The 18,199-nt window shown below is 38.7% G+C and overlaps 1 protein-coding gene across 1 annotated transcript in view; it reads left to right on the plus strand.

The window, feature by feature from the left end:
• The window catches only part of LOC126203237 (dnaJ homolog subfamily C member 10-like), a 120,223-nt gene that overhangs the window by 51,272 nt on the left and 50,752 nt on the right, over positions 1–18,199 (plus strand). The window contains exons 6-7 of the mRNA XM_049937483.1: positions 4,905–5,123; positions 7,279–7,621. Of these exons, the coding sequence (XP_049793440.1) occupies positions 4,905–5,123; positions 7,279–7,621 (562 nt within the window). The remainder of the gene's footprint in view (positions 1–4,904; positions 5,124–7,278; positions 7,622–18,199) is intronic.

Here is an 18,199-nt window from a genome sequence, read left to right on the forward strand (position 1 = left end):
ACAGATTTTTTTTATTATTTTGTTGCCTGATGTGATTAACTTTTTCTCATAATAAAGTTGCTTCATTTTCTGGGTTACTTGCTTCAATATTTTGCAGTATTCTTCATAATGCATCACAATGCTAACATCAGAGCTGTTCCTAGATAGTAGATACAGTCTCCTTTTTGTCCCATGTGATATCCTTATTTCTTGTGTAGTCCATGATTTATTTTTTGACTTCTGTGTGATTTGAGCTACCTTTAGAGAAAAACAGTTTTCAAAAGTAGAAGTAGCTTTATTAATGGATGCTTTGTATTCTCCATTTTGAGTCAGAAGTATTGTAAACATCTTTGCAGTCAATGTCTTCATGCAATTTCCTGAATTTCACAATTTTTGACTGATTTATTACCCCCCTGTACTCAGATTTAATACATTTTTTATCCTGACAAGTTTCAACATTTAACACAAGATGCAGCATGTCGTGATCAGATAGCCCATTTGCTATTGGTTTTGTGATATGACTTTTTTCGCTTAATTTGTCTACAAAGATATTATCAACAGCAGTCTCAGAGCATTTACATATTATGGTTGCATAGTTCACAGTACAAACTAAATTGAATGACAGAGTTACTGATTGCAATAATTTTTCACCAATGGAGCTTTTCAATAGGTCCACTTAAAATCACCAACAACTACTATTTTCTTGTGTTTTTTTTTTTTTTTTTTTTTTTTTTTTTTTTTTTTTTTTTTTTTTTTTTTTTACTGTGAGATGGGGCAACAGATCCTCCAGATTCTTTATGAAGAAGTTAAAATTTCCTGAAGGTGATATGTATGTGCTTACTATTACAAACAACTTATTTTGAAATACACTACTGATGCACAAGCTTCTAAGTGCTGCTGTGAGCAAAATTTATTAACATCAATATTCTTGAAATCAAAACAGTTTCTGACAAATGTGGAAACTCCTCCTTTCTCCATATTGTCTCTACAGAAGGAAGAAGCTAACTTGAATCCTGTAAAATTTAACATATCTATCACTTGATGTTCAGAGAGGCAGATTAGTCCCCAGATATTCTGATGCAATAAGGATAACTGATTTTGTACACTTGCTGAATTAAAACTGGATGAATGTAATTGTCCTGTCAATTTTTGGGTATCTCTAGTCAGAGGCTGTCTGCATGAATTATGTTCATTAAAATTTGCTTTCTGACTGCCTTTTTTATCAGTGTGAATGTCATTTTCAGCCTGTCTCTGAACATCTTTAGTTTCTGCCCTCCCTACCCCAAAAAACTGCTGTTCTGTCCCTTGTAAAAACTTGTGATAGTGCCCACATTAAGTTATTTACTATTAGCCAAGACAGTCTTCCCCTTCCCTTTCCTGTTGAGGTGAAGGCCATACAGTCCTACCTACAAATAGTCAACAGGAACCACACCGATATGAGACCCCATACATGATCCAAGCAACCTTTCCACTTCTAAATTGACTCTCCTAACAGAAGAGTTTAAATGTGGACCATCACGGTGCCTCAAGATACAAGGCCAACAACAGTAAGTTTCATTGATGAAGCTATCTTTACCAGGTCACTCTAAATTGAATAGTTAGGGTTCCTGTCTTATGCTGTTATGCTGTCCCCCCCCCCCCCCCCCCCCACCATCCCCACCCACCCACTATTACCTACCACAGTGTCTTCCTTTGTGAAGTCTTTGCAAAGTGAACCTACATTCTCTAGCATCTGAACCAGACTTGCACTAGGTTTAAAAAAAACTTGAGTTGTGGTAACCTGACCCTAGTTCATCCTGCAACAATTGGCCAACACCTCTACCATGTGAACTATTTAATGGCAAAAATTTCTTCTTCACAACTTTTCTGGCTTCTTACTTTTCAAACACCTTCTGAAAGTTTGTTGTGTCCTATCTACTCCTACATCTGTTTGCGGCTCATCAGTTTCTAACTGTGACAACAGATCAAATCTGTTTTCCACATTCACAACAACACTGTCTGAGAAAGTTCTATTTGTACTTCTTCTATAACCTGTTGTCACTTCCCACCTATTTTTTTCCCTTCTGCCCTCTTAACTAGCCTCATTTCATCAGCATGGTGTCTGTGACATGTGAATAGCTGGTCACACAAATAAATTTCCGTAACAGGCCAAAACAGCAGGCCATTTCTGAGGGTATCTCTAACAGATTGGGCCTACCCATCTGAAGCCCATCGTTTCTTACTAATGTACAAGTGCTGGCCGTCATATCTAGTCTCAAAGATCTGCCCGCAAACCCGGTCTGTTTGTGTGTGGCGTAATGCGGCAGATTTTTGCAGTTTATCCATGGACCCAGGACTCTGGCACTTCTTGGCACGCCATAGGCTGTGGGTGATGGATTTCAGGAATTGTGATTACATCACTACAAGTACATTGTACAGTGTGGCGTTTTGTAGACATTTTATTTATTCTAGTACATTTTGGCACTTCGAAAGTAGTTCATATATTATAAAGTATGGGCGATAAGAAGAAGAAAATTGTGGCAATCAATACAACTCTTTCCTGCCTTATACACTTCTTTCAAGTGACCTACTTTTTTCTGAGGTTGTTTCGAAGTTATTTTAAATCTGTCTTGTGACTCCAACAAAATGCATATTTTTCTCACCAAATGTGTTTTGTTTTATTGAAATAAAATAACATCAGTGATCTTAAAGAAGCACACATACCATCTGGCTTGCTTTCTCCATCTAAAAACAGTTCATTACAAAATATGTGGATTTTAGTACTTAAGATTTTTGCTCACGTGTTTAGAAAATACAGAAGTCCTTACATTTTTTTGACAACTTATGTCTTTACATACTCTTGAGATCTCAAAATTTATCAGGGAAAAATGCTAAAACTTGTCTGGGAATCGGAGATATCAGGGAATTTCACTTGGAGAAACTTGTGGCAACCTAATATCTCAAACAACATGGTTTTGTAAAATCAGGTAATATTTTTTTATACACCCTGTATATTAGGAAGGAGATAAGAAACACTTTAATCATTTTCTTACCATCTTGAAGCATGGTATTAGTTTTGGACCATTTATTCTGGAGAGTTCAAACTCACTAATCATTCACACTGTGTGCTTCTGCAGTTAACTAACTGTAACTGTTTTATTACTTAATTAAAATAAACCTTGGCTGAGTGTTATGAAGGTTCTGCAAATATTTCCTGAATAAGGAGCTCAAAATTTCAGCATTCCAGCACATTCATAAATATTGCATTCATAAATATTGTAAGAGTTAGTTTCCCATTTCCTTTCTCCTGCATAATATTTCACACTCTTGCCCGCTTTTTTCATTTCACTACCATCCATTTCTCCCTCCCTGTGTATGTGATTTTTTTGTTCTTGTACCCGGTGTCTGGGAAGTAAAGATAAATTTGAATTTTGCACCGTTTTGTCATATGATGATTGGCAGCCGTGGTTTTTTCATGTCTGTTATCTGTGATGCTTCCCAGTAGTAGCCTGATAGCTTTTGTGTGTTGTGCATTGTTGTTTGATGTTTATTTTCATCATGGAGCAGATGACAACTGAGCGTATCCAAGTGCTAAAAAGTTATTACAAAAACAATGGAAGTCCCATGGCAACCACTTGGGAATTGCGTGTGACACTTGGACAAATGCTGCTCCAACCGAATCATCATTTTGGAAGTTAATGCAGAAGTTTGAAGTCATGGGCTCTGTTTCAAATATTAAGAAAATGGGACAGGCGCATTCTGTTCAATCTCTCTCTCTCTCTTTCTCACACACACACACACACACACACACACACACACACACACACACAAAATGCTGTCGTGTGTGACAATGTAACTGTAAGCCCCAGAAAATTGGTTCACCAACAAGCTGAAAAATTTAATTTATCACCAAGTCACTGCATGAAATCCTTTCAGAAGATCTGAACATGCATGCTTTTGAGATTCAACATACACAAGAGTTGAAGCCTGCAGATAATGGAAGAGAGACATCGATTTGCTCAACTCACAACTATGTGGTGTGGGTTCTGGGCAGGAGTAGTGAGTGGCCCATACTTTATTGAAAATGATGAGGCAGCTGCCATCACTGTGAATGGAAACCATTTTCCAAAACATACTTTTGATTGGTTTTACCCTCTTATTGGTGAAAATGATTTTTGGTTTCAACAGTGTGGTGCAACATATCACACTTCATGTGAAACAGTTGCTCTACTGAATGAAAAGTTTCCTCAAAAAATTATCTCTTTGCATGGCAAAAGGAATGGCCTGCCAGCTCTTGTGATCTTATGCCTTGTGACTTTTTTTGTGGGCGATTTGTGGAATCAAAAGCAGTACATGAACAAACTGCAAACAGTACACCAATTGAAGGATGAAATTAAAAGGATTACTAATGGCATCCCACTAGGTGTTTGTGAATGTGTTATCAAGAACTTCAATTAATGCATCGCATCAAGAACTTCAATTAACACGTTGCATGTAGAACGTCAAACACATTGCTCGTTGCTGTGTGGCCTTGGGTGGTCGTATGGAGGATATCATTTTTCATACATAAATGGGAGATGTTACTTAATGTGTTCACAAAAAAAAAATTCAATATTTTCAATGAAATTTGTGTGTTCTATAGCACTTTAATATTCATCCCTACTTTCTGTACACCTTTATAACCCTTTATAACTCTCTCTCTCTCTCTCTCTCTCTCTCTCTCGCACACACTCTTGCTGACATACATGCTCACATCTGCGCGCGCACACACACACACACACACACACACACACACACACACACACACACACAGTGGTGTATCCACATATACTCTATAAGTTTTAAATTTTATTTGTAGAGTAAGATGTGACATTAAGCTATAAATTACTTGTGTATCAATGAGAATATTATACATGAGTATTGCTTATAGGATGTGTATTTCGTAGGAAGGCTTGGCTCTTGTTGGAGAGGTGAACTGTGTGGTGAGTCATGCATTGTGCCAGGAAGTTTCTGGTGGCCGAACACATCCTATTGGCTTAATTATCTTTTGGAAGAACAAGGACTCATTGTACCCACTTGACACAGTGACTTCAGCAAAAGATATTACTGAACAGGTGCTTTCATTTCTCCCACATGCCACAGAATTTGATGCTGAGACATTTGAGGTGAGTAGTTTTTAAATCCCTGGTATGTAATGCAAAATTTGTGCAATATTAAGTGCTTAATACTGAGTCAATCCATATAAAATCAACAGATTTTTTACAACTTCTGCCATGATGCTCCAGATTTTTTTTAACACTTCACCGTAGCCATATAGTTAACAAATGCTGCAAACTGTAACAGCCATTGACCATGCCAATGCATTCATTTTTGCTTTTGAAGTATGAAAAAATTGTGAAATTTTCCAAGTGTTTTGAGGAATAAATTTCAGTATTGCTTCAAAAGCATTGAAACTATGGAGTTCACTCTGGTATCATTTTAAAGCTCTTGAACTGTGCTTTGATATAATATCTAAACAACATTACTGAGAGATCAATTTAAACTTAGAAAAATAAAATATTTTTTCTAAATTTGAAAAATTCTCATTATCATTTGTTTGCTCTTGATAAAATTTGAAGATAGAGAAAGGTGGGTTGAAAGGAGAATTAATTTTCAAATATGAGGGTATTTCGGAAAGTAAAGATACACCGTACACCAGAGGAACAGAAGAGTTTTGGCGAGCAAGTTGGCAGTACTGGTGTTAAGCTTGAACCGTTAGCTTTCTCCTCGCGGTCGTTTGGCAGTTGAACATTGCTTCTGGTTGGAGTAGGTCGTGTTTAAAATGGCTGCGCCAATTCAGAATCCTGCCAAATGCAAAGTGCTCTCCGTCATATGTTTTCTTCATGCAAAAGGTCAGCGACCAGCGGGTATTCAAAAAGAAATTGTTTCTGTTTATGGGAACATTGTGAATCGACAAAACGTAACGAAATGGTTGTCATTTCTCTGAAGGTACGACCAATGTTCATGACAAACAAAGAACAGGTCGGCCATCTGTGATCTCTGATGCCCTTCTTCGGAGAACGGAGGAAGCAATTCGTGTGAATAGGCGTCTCACATTGAAAGAATTGCATCAGATCATACCGGACGTGTCAATGACAATTCTTTATGATGTTGTGACTGTCAAGTTAGGGTACAGGAAATTGTGTGCGCGCTGGGTTCCAAAACTGTTAACGGAACTATTCATCAATTGTTGAAATAGCTGGAGTCGGTCAAAACTCCATGAGTCTAAATTGAAAGCTAAAGACAAAGTCACAGAAAATTAAAAATAATGTTAGCTTTTGTAATCAGGCATTTATTCATCTGATGAGACAGAAAAGTGATTGAAGAAAGTGAAACTAATGAGAGACAAATTGAGGAAGTTTCCAAAAACTAAGTTGAAAGAGATGCAGTGAGGCAGACATAATTTCACTTTAGATTTATCTGTTGCCCTGCTCTATCAAGCCGTACTTGCACTGGGGCCCATTTGACTTTTAACTTATCTCAAATTGATTTCACTTTCTCTTTTGCAAGATAACATACTTCTGTTTCTAGAAGGTACTGTATCTATTTTGTGACACTCTGTGTGTGTGTCTGTCATTATTGCTATAAGCTGACTAAGAAATTTAAAAAATTGACTGTACTTCCAACGAGTCAGCTATTTTATTTGTTGTAATTCATAATGTTGAATAATTTTTGCTGGATATAGTAATATAGGAATACTGGAACACTTCTAATTATCATGTTTGTCATCCTGTTTTGCAACAACTAGAAATACATTTAGAACTCAAAGTTTGAGAATATTATAAACATATATCAAAAAGGTTTCTGTGCACATAATGCAACAAGTCATTCCAGTAACTGTTTTTCACAGCCCTGATTATTTCCATGACTATCAGAGTAACTTGAACATGTAGTTGTGTGTTTGAGTTTTGTGTCACTCTGTGATAGGATGATGAACCTTCATTTAAGCAATTTTGTACTTAACTGCATTTGTACTTATTTCCAGTGTGGTTACCTCAGATTTACATTAAAAGCAGGTTTCATAGTTAATGATTACAAATAAAATCCTGTTTGTTGACTGGCCTGTGTGTCATGCAGACAGTCACAATAACCATTGTTCTTGTCTCCAATATTGTCATGTAGGTATCGTAAATGTAATTTGAAACTATCAAATTCTACCTTCCAAGAATTTTTAATACATTTTGTTTGCAGGTTAAAAATTTGTGTCTTCTTTTGATAAAATTTAAAATGACTGAAATGAGTTAATATTGTTACCAAAGAACAACCATTTTTTTTCAACAGGATATGCGTACGCAACTCCGTTTAGATCCAGAGGCACCATTCTGGCTGGTACACTTTTATGCAGGGGTCGAGGATGTAAAGCAGTCACTAGACTTGAAAAGATTGCCCGCACTTGTTGGGGACATAAAACTTGGCAGGTTCCACTGTGGAAGGGCTGTAGATGCTTGCCGTGCACTACCAGTGTCTCGATATCCACTGTTTGCACTGTTCAAGCCTGGCGGTGGTCATGAAGTGCATCATGGTCGTGAGACAGCATACGATATAGCAACATTTGCCAGACACAGTCGTGCAGCTCCCTACATGCGATCGATAACGCCCGAAGAGTTCCTTCAGCAGACTCAAGGTACACAACACCTAGGAAGTAGAGTTTAAGTGGTATGCTAAACACTCAAACAATGAGGATATGTGTAAGAGTATTTAAATTTAGCTTCAGCTCTTGACTTTTCCATTTTGTGAGTCATGTTCTAGGTGCTCGTCATTGAGTACCCTGTACTCTGATAAGGTATGCTCTCTGGTCATGAGTAACAGAAATTTTAAGACTTTGCACAAATATTGTGTGTATGTGTGTGTGTGTGTGTGTGTGTGTGTGTGTGTGCGCGCGCGCGCGCGCGCGCGCGCGCGCGCGCGCGTTTGGGGATGCGCACGTTTGACGTAAAAATAACTATACCACAGTATCAGACACTCATTTTTTGTCTATGTTGTACATATTGCAGCTTGATAACAGGGGCAACTGACAACTCATACTCAACCCAGAGAACAATTATTGTTTGTTTGGTATGAAGCTTGGAATATTTTTTCTTGTTTGTGAGTAAAATCATGACTCTGTGTAAAGTCTCACACATACCCACAGCAGGACTGCACATTAAAAAAGATACATTATTTCTTTTTTACTTTATTTGTAAATTTTGATTGGCTATATTTCTTGGTGGCATTAGTGTTATGATAGTATATCAAAAAACACAGCGACATTTCTAATAAATAAACTGAGGTTTTTATTTTTATTTGTTTTTATTTTTTATTCTTATACACCTGAATACAATTGTGATTGAGATGTGTCTGAAACTGAAGGAAGATGTACTCCTTTCATTACAAATCACAACTGCAACTGGCAACACAATGCACATGAAATGCAGGTATCTTGGTTTCATTTCTGACTTGGCACATAGTTTTAACATGTCAGATATAATCCACTTAGAGTAGAAACAATTTCATCTCAGTCAAGATGTTTTTATCATAATTTTGACATTGAAAAAGAGACAGTGTCTCTGGAAAAGTAAAGATGACTAACAATTTCCCCAAACTATTCTTCACATTGAAAGAGGGATAATGCATATAATAATACTATAGTCCGATCTACAAACAGCAGTGATTCGCACAGTTCGAGTCTTGGGTAGGGACGACATTGTTAATTGGTCCAAGCAACAACTGCGCTACATGCATACATATGCTTTGTGCTTGATGCATGCGTGTATCTTGCAAATTATGTCTCACTTGCTTGTGTAGAAATTATCGTTTATCACCACCATCAGTAATATTGCACAACAAATGGAATAAAAATTCGTGCTGCAATCACATTTAATGTTCTCTTTGGCTACAACACTGTTAGTTGCAACAGGCAGAAGATGTACTTTATTAGTGTTGTACATTTCAACAATATTGACTGAGAGAAACTCATGCTGCAATGTTCTTCTTCGACATGCCAGTGTAGAAGTTGGCACAGAAACAGCTAAGAGAAAAATCCATGCAATTTGCATGTTTATTTATATATAAAAGCCAACTTCAGAATTTTCCTTTGCATGGGGAGACCGCATATAAAGATTCGTGCGGTGACTTGAAATTCTAGACTCACATATTTTACTGTTCGTGTCACTTTGGCATAATCTATCATTAACTGTATCAATATTCATTTGTGTTGTGATATATTGTGAAATTTTGAACATTTGCGAGTGCCACAGTAAACTTCTGTTGTCATCATCAGTTGCAAGCATAAAGTTATTTGTGCTCTTTTAAAATTTTTAGAACAGTAGGCCCATGCTCATTCAAAACAAACTGTTCTCTGATTTCATTGTATAACTACATGAAAAATAGGTTGTTTCTGAGAATTTTCAGACACTTATAAAACTGTATTTTTATAAGTTACCAATACAAGTATTTTGGATACGTATCTTATTTCGTAGCAAATCAGTGTTTTTGGTTCACAGTTACTGCCAAAGAACAGATCATCCCTAAATTTCATTGTATATCAATGCAAATAAACAAGTATTTGAGAATTTTCAGAAGCTACCATTGTCATCTGCATTTTCTGAATGGTAGTAAATTGGTGTTTGTTATTTAGTTACTGCAGCAGGTATTCTAACATATTGTGTTACATCTAGTTTTCCCTTATAGAGGAGTAGCGCTGTATATTATCTACATTTATCATATATTAACTCTGTTTTTATGTTTGCTAACAACTATAATTAACCTCAAATAGTCTTACGAAGCTAGTAACTTTAAGCACAGGTTTTTTTGTTGCCTTAATAGAAACCTCATTTTGTGTATTTGCGCTAATTCTGATATGGAAGTAGGAACCTTGTAACTCAATAGATTAAAAGGTAATCAGTGGACTTAATTTAAAGTTATTTGTTCACTGTCCTGTAATACATTGCACCAGCTAAAATGCAGCCCCACTGAGAATGCTATTCCCAAACACAGAATGAGCTGGTTGACATGCATAAGCAGCTGTAAATCACTCTAACTATTGTCAAATGATGGGCAGTTGCTGTGTCGTCATGTTGGAAGAGCTCTCAAGAGTCATGTGCATGTGGTAATGGTATCCTAATTACTATCCGCTCCTGTGAATCCTGTCTCCTCTGCAGAAAGTACAGAATCTGTTATTACTTGTCCTCTTGACCGTGAGTGGTGTTTCAGTGGTACAGGTTGGTGTCCTGTACAGGGTGGATGGGACCAAGGAGGACTTGGAGTGTTCTACCAATCCCCCTAACTAACGAGATGGAGGTTCTGTCTTTCACTGGAACCGAAACTGAGCCAGTGGGACTCATTTCATATGTTGTGATGAAACCTGTTTTGTCTGGCGTCAAGAGGAGGCAAACACAAAAGGGTAGGGGGCTATTAGTCGTTGGCAGTTCAAATGAATGGCGAATGATGATACCCTTAGCCCACCCAGTTAGCTGTGTGGTCTGACGCACATCTTTTCGGATTGGGGAGGAGTGCCTGGTCTCCAGCATGAATCCACCCGGCGAACTTGTGTCGAGGTCCGGTGAGCCAGCCAGTCTGTGGATGGTTTTTAGGCGGTTTTCCATCTGCCTCAGCAAATACGGGCTGGTTCCCCTTTTCCGCTTCAGCTACACTATGTCGGCAATTGCTGTGCAAACAAGTTCTTCACATATGCGTACAACACCATTACTCTTGCCACGCAGACATAGGGGTTACACTCGTCTGGTGTGAGACATTCGAGAGTGGAGGGGGGGGGGGTTACACTGGGGGTGGCACCGCACAATAACCCTGAAAGAGTGGTTCAGTGTGGGGCGGTGGAGGGGTGAAGTGGACTGCTGTGGTAGTCGTCGTGGGGTTGTGCACCACTGCGGCTGCAGCGGGGCAGAGCCTCTCCGTCATTTCTAGGCCCATGGTTAACATACAATGCAATACAATACAATGCAACCCTTTAGGGAAATGGCAGCAAGGGCCAGGAAAGGACACCAGATGCAGTTAGTGTGTATGCCTGGAAGCCTCATTCAGCATGCAGCCGTAGCGGGAACAGGGTACACCGAACTGCAGATCGTGGCACAAGTTGGAACAAATGAGGCCTGTCGTCAGGGCTCTGAAGTCATACTCTAGTCATTCCAGCAACTGGCAAAGTAGGTTGAGAAGGCCAGACTTGGACATGGCGTTTCAACAAACCTCACAATTTGCAGCATTGTCCCCAGAACTGATTGTGGCCCTTTGGCTCCAATCTAGGCTGGGACTTTGGACTTGTGCCATAGAGTTGAGAACAGTAATGGGTGAGATGTGCACTATACATCAGAGGGTGCTACTCAGCTAGTTTGACTGTATGTGGTTTACACACAAGGGCTTTTTTTTACATTAGGTGACTCTCCATCTGATATAGATAATGATAGCTGTAGGAAACCCAGAAGTATCAGTGTAAGATAGAAAGAAATGCCTCCCACAGGTGAGAATATTAAAATTCTAATGGCTTACTGTTGAAGTATTCTCAACAAAGTGCTAGAGTTTAAAACACTCCTGAAAAGCAGTGAAGCTTACATAATACCAGGTATAGAATGTGGGTAGAAATTTGAAGTCAAGAGCAATGAGATTTCTGGGGAAAATATATATCGATAGAACAGACAAATAGAAATGAAGGTGGTGTTTTTGTTGCAATAGACAGGAAACTCAAAACCACTGAGATAGAAATTGAAGCTGCATGTGAGATTGTGTGAGCAAGATTCAGTATCAGGGTTGGGGACAAAATGATAATTGGGTCCTTCTGTCACCCGCAAAATTCATCTCCGATGTGACCGAAAACTTGAGAGAAAACCCCAGTCACCATCAATGGAAACTTTAATCATCCAATAATCAATTGGGAAAATTACCGTTTTGTTAGTGCTGGGTGTGATAAGACATCCTGTGAAACATTATTAAATGCCATGTCTGAAAACTATCTACATCAGGTAGTTTGTATGCTCACTTATGATGGAAATATGTCGTATCTAATGGCAACAAATAGACATGATCTATTTGAGGATGTTCACAATGAAAGTGACCCTGATGTGGTTGTGGCGGCAATGACTACCTAAGCACAAAGGACAACTAAAACAAGCAGAAAGATACAGGGTTATTACAAATGATTGAAGCGAATTCACAGCTCTACAATAACTTTATTATTTGTGATATTTTCAAAATGCTTTGCACACACATACAAAAACTCAAAAAGTTTTTTTAGGCATTCACAAATGTTCGATATGTGCCCCTTTAGTGATTCGGCAGACATCAAGCCGATAATCAAGTTCCTCCCACACTCGGCGCAGCATGTCCCCATCAATGAGTTCGAAAGCATCGTTGATGCAAGCCCGCATTTCTGGCATGTTTCTTGGTAGAGGAGGTTTAAACACTGAATCTTTCAGATAACCCCACAGAAAGAAATCGCATGGGGTTAAGTCGGGAGAGTGTGGAGGCCATGCCATGAATTGCTGATCACGATCTCCACCATGACCGATCCATCGGTTTTCCAATCTCCTTTTTAAGAAATGCCGAACATCATGATGGAAGTGCGGTGGAGCACCATCCTGTTGAAAGATGAAGTCGGCACTGTCGGTCTCCAGTTGTGGCATGAGCCAATTTTCCGCGGGCTACGCGTGAAACTTGCCCGCACGCGTTAAACCGTTTCTTCGCTCACTGCAGGCCGACCCGTTGATTTCCCCTTACAGAGGCATCCAGAAGCTTTAAACTGCGCATACCATCGCCGAATGGAGTTAGCAGTTGGTGGATCTTGGTTGAACTTCGTCCTGAAGTGTCGTTGCACTGTTATGACTGACTGATGTGAGTGCATTTCAATCACGACACATGCTTTCTCGGCTCCTGTCGCCATTTTGTCTCACTGCGCTCTCGAGCGCTCTGACGGCAGAAACCTGAAGTGCGGCTTCAGCCGAACAAAACTTTATGAGTTTTTCTACGTATCTGTAGTGTGTCGTGACAATATGTCAATGAATGGAGCTACAGTGAATTTATGAAATCGCTTCAATCATTTGTAATAGCCCTGTACATATGTTCAGTAAACTAGACACAAAATCATAGCATCGCATCTTAGTGAGGAACTTGAAACTTTCAGCACAATGCAGGATCATGGAGAGGAACTCCAGTGCAAGTTTAAAAGAATAATTGACCATGCCATGGGTAGATATGTACCCAGTAGAATAGTTCATAATGAAAGTGACCTCCACGGTATAGTCACTGTAAAGGAACTTCTGAAGAAACTAGAGATTACTGCATAATAGGTGTAAAACAAAATGTAGGGCTATAGGTTACATAGAGAGAAGCTGTGTGAATTGCATTTTTTTGTCAAGAGAACGATGTGTGAAGCCTTCAACGCAAGCAGAATATTGCCAAATGATCTTTCACACACCAAAAAAAAAAAACAAAAAAAAAAAATCTGGTCATATGTAAAAGCTGCTGTTAGAGGCACCAAAGTTAGCGTCCAGTCCCTAGTGAATAAGACAGGAAATGTCTTTGAGAGTAACAAAGCAAAAGCTGAAGTGCTTAACTCTGTTTCCAAATGTTCCTTTACAAAGAAAAATCCAAGAGAATTTTCCCAATTTAATCTTCATATTAATGAAAAGATGAGTGAAATAAATATTAGTCAGTGACGTTGAGAAACAGCTGAAATCGTTAAAACTGAACGAAGCTCTAGGGCCGGATGGATCCCTGTCAGATTCTATACTAAATTTGTGGCAGAGTTAGCCACTCTTCTAACTATAATCTATTGTAGATGCCTCAAACAAAAAAACTTTGCACAGTAGTTGGAAGAAAGCACACGTAACCCCATCTACAAGAAGGATAGTAGAAGTGATCCACAAAACTACTGTCCAATATCTCTGACATTGATGTGTTTTAGAATCTTGAAACATATTCTGGGCTCAAACATAATGAGGTATCTGGGAGAGAATGATCTCCATGCCAACAAGCATGGGTTTCAAAAACATTGATCATGTGAAACCCATCTCGTACTTTTCTCACATGACATACTGAAAACTTTGGATGAAGGCATTCGGGTAGATGCAGTGTTTCTTGGTTTCCAAAAGCATTTGACTTGGTACTACACCTACCCTTATTGTCAAAAGTACAATCATAGGGCATCTAAAGTGAAATTTGTGATTGAATTGAATACATTTTGATATGGAGGAGGCAGCACCTTATCTTGGATAAAGAGTGAACATCAGATGTAGAACTAGCTTGGGGCATGTGGCAGGGAAGTGTGTTGGTACCATTGCTGTTCATGTTGTATATTAATGACATTGCAGACAATATTAAATGTAACCTCAGACTTTTTCCAGATAATGCAGGTATCTATAATGAAGTACTGCCCAAAAAAAAGCTGGATAAATATTCAGTCAGAGCTTGATAAGGTTTCTGAGTGGTGCAAAGTTTGGCAACATGCTTTAGTTGTTCAAAAATTTAAAATTGTGCTCTTCACAAAACAAAAAAAAAGTAGTATCCTGTGACAGTAATGAGTGATTCACTGTTGGCATTAGCCAACTCATACAAATGTCCCTGTGTAACACTTTGCAGGGATATGAAATGGAATGATCACATAGGCTTAGTCATGGACAAAGCAGGTGGTAGGCTTTGGCTTATTGGTAGAATACTGGGGAAGTACAATCAGTCTACAAAGGAGGATTGCTTACAAATCACTCTTGTGATTGTTTCTAGAATATTGCTCAAGTGTGTGTGGAACCCATGCCAAATAGCACTAACAGGAGATATTGAATGAATACAGAGAATGGCAGCACGAATGGTCACAGGTTTGTTTAATCTGTGGGATAGTGTCACAGAGGTACTGAAGAAACTAAACTGGCAAGCTCTTGAAGGTAGGCGTAAGATATCCTGAGGGGGGGGGGGGGGAACTGGCTCTAAATGACGGCTCTTCAGAATATTCTACAAGCTCCAATGTATTGCTCGCAGAAGGATCATGAGGCTAAGATTAATTACATCAAGCCAGAGGCATTCAAAACAATCATTCTTTCTGCGCTCCATATGTGAATATAATGCAAAGAAACATTAATAACTGATGCAATGGGACATTCTTTCTGCCATGCACTTCATGGAGGTTTGTAGAGTGTAGATGTAGATGTAGACATTCAGAACAGAACACTAGTGAACGCTCGTTGGCTGTCAGAGAATGCATGAGGTAGGTGCACAGAACAAGCCTAAAATCGACCGCTTTAGTTTGTGACTCAAACCATAAATGTATATTTGAGTAACAATTTTAGTCATTTACAATAGTTTTCTAACTACACTTGAATGGTGAGTGTAGGTACTACATCAAAATAATGAGGAAAGACGTCTCAAATAATTGAAGCACTTATAAATTTTATTGAGCTGAAAGTGTAAAGTATATGACAAAAAAATACACTTTAATTCAATTTTCCCCTTTATGCAGCTGATCCTTGGTATATTACCAGCTTTTGAAAGGAAATGCAGTGGAAGCATTATTAGCTCATGATTTTATTTTAGTGTTACCAGAAATTTTACCATTGTGAGAGATTTCAGGTGGCTGAAATTACGACATATTTTAAAAGCACCATTTGATTTTCATCTATCCCAGGATACCTGTAACTTTTTAGTGATGTCTACAGTGGGTTTCATCACAATTTTTGAATATGTCATAACATTTTGTATCACACTTCCTATTTCAAATCAACCTTACCAGCATTATTGCTGTTACTTAATGTAGGGGGAACATTAGATAAAAGAAAGATAAGTTCAAATTCCAAACTTATTTTCTGGTTGTATTAGATTGTTGTACTGAGAGTTTCCTAGTGAAGGGGGGCAATTGGTCCCCCTAGATTTCTTAGCGGCAAAAAGATCTGTGTTAACAGTGGGATGTGAAAAAACACTCAATTTTCAGATGTGAGGATATGGGTGTTCACAGCCAGAATCAGTAATTCTTCATTATAAAAACATCCAATAACTAAGGCAGCAGGCCCTCAATGTAAGCATTTGTGGTGAATATACCGTATTTACTCGAATCTAAGCCGCACTCGAATCTAAGCCGCACCTGAAAAATGAGACTTGAAATAAAGGAAAAAAAATTCCCGAATCTAAGCCACACCTGAAATTTGAGACTCGAAATTCAAGGGGAGAGAGAAGTTTTAGGCCGCACCTCCAAATCGAAACAAAGTTGGTCCATTGTAATATGAGGCACAATTTAGGTAGAATGAATGACGATACAGCTACAGTAGTTTGGTTCGAGTCGTAAGCTTAGCAGTAAAGCTTTACCAGGTACCCATTGTTATGCGTCAGGCACTCCGTCCGTATTTATACGGGTACCCTTCCTTTTTCGCGTGCTTCGTCTGGTTTGAATCGATTGCTTATTTTGCTATGATCTGATAAGTGCCGTTTTCTTTGTTATAGGTGTTTACGTCACTCTAAGCTGAAAATGCATTACTGTATTGTGTCATGCATTGTTTGTCGCATTCTGATAGTGCGTGTTTACAGCCTGCCGCCGCTCGTGGCACGGCTTGCTTTTGTGCGCACTACTGCCGCTTACAGTTAAAAAAAGGGAGGAATCGTCTCATTAGCGAAACAATGACAAGAGACTGCTATTTGTTGTTACTTACACTGCTGCTTTCTTTGATAATGATCAACAAGAACCAAATTATAGACTGCGTATGATAGAAGATGTTCTGAACGATAGTTTAGCGAAAAATTTTCTCCGTTTGAAAATCTTTGCGGCCGGTTCTGTAGTACATCAAATTCTGCACAGAAATTAGAGTCATCTTAGATTTAAAAATCTAGTCAGGTTCCGTGCTTCATTCTGACTGTATCACTATTAGGCATAAGAATAATACGAATATAACATGACACTATATGTATATTCTTCCGCGTCTGCTGTTTCACTCTAGTTTCATAATTTATTACGCAGACAGGATTTAAATGAGATAGCAGCAAACACGAAAGAATACATGGCAAAATGTTTATATTCGTATTATTCTTATGGTGAAGAGCATACTGCATGTGATTCACATTTCATCAGGTTCCTATTAGCAACCATCTCTCCTCACAGGTAGGAAAAAATTCAGAACGTAGAGTTGGCCATATTGACAAACATCCCAAACAGTCTTTGCCAGTCGGATTTTTGTAGTACATTGAAATTCTGCTACATTAGAAGATGAACATGACGGAATTGGTATTTACTTCGTTGGATAATGTATGAAAATGCAGTGGTCGAAACTCGGGGCCGAGAAAAAAAGCTCGTCTTCCACCTTTTTTTTAAAAAAATTTATTTACTGACGCAGAGGTTTTGGCGCCAGTATTTATCTTTGTGCCTACAAAGCATGCCTGTGTAGCGCTACATATATTCGATGGCAGAAGTTAGTTGTGGCGCCACCTACCAACATTTTTCAGACCTTCCGCTTGCTTTGCACTCGATTCTATGCCGCAGGCGGTTTTTTGGATTACAAAAACCGGAAAAAAGTGTGGCTTAGATTCGAGTAAATACGGTAATTTCCTCTTCAATTCATGAAGTAGACATATTGCCTGTTGTGCCTGCAGTGATCCCATCTGCCCTGTTGGTTTATAATTGTTTAACTAATCTGTCTTCTCTCATTCTGTTGATACGTTGACTACATTGTATATTTCCTCACTCTATATCTTTCATTTATACAGTATATATTCTTATCATCCAATATTATTTTTTATTTGACCTCTTAGGGTGTTGTGATGTGAGTAGCAAACGTTTTGTTCTGGGAAGCCAAATGTTGTGTCTCATTGCCATTGATAAGTGGGTGGAAGTGGCTAAAGGAATCTGTCACTATGGGAATCTGGACAGGCAAGCAAAAGTTTAGTTGACAGAAATGCACTTTAAATAAATTTATTTTACTCAGTGTATGGCTGAAAACCTGCTACAGTGTCGACAACTTGTGGCAGCCGTGGTTGGCTATAAGCAGAGCCGTGACACAGGCATGCGTCTATGTACAAATGTTTGCCAATAGAGCTAGCTATCAACATTTCAGTCTAACATTTGGAACCAATTAGCAACACAGGACTATCTTGAACTAGAAGAAGTTGCCCAGGTGCCTGTAACTACAACAATGTTCTGGTAGTCTTCATTGCTCGGCAGCCTGGAGGTTCTTCATTGGTCAGATCATCCTGTTGGTGGTGATGTTCACAGCACCTCTCATGGTGCCTACAGGAATCTTTGAGG

The sequence above is a fragment of the Schistocerca nitens genome, chromosome 9, assembly GCF_023898315.1.
Source record: "Schistocerca nitens isolate TAMUIC-IGC-003100 chromosome 9, iqSchNite1.1, whole genome shotgun sequence".
NCBI classification, from domain to species: Eukaryota; Metazoa; Arthropoda; class Insecta; order Orthoptera; family Acrididae; genus Schistocerca; species Schistocerca nitens.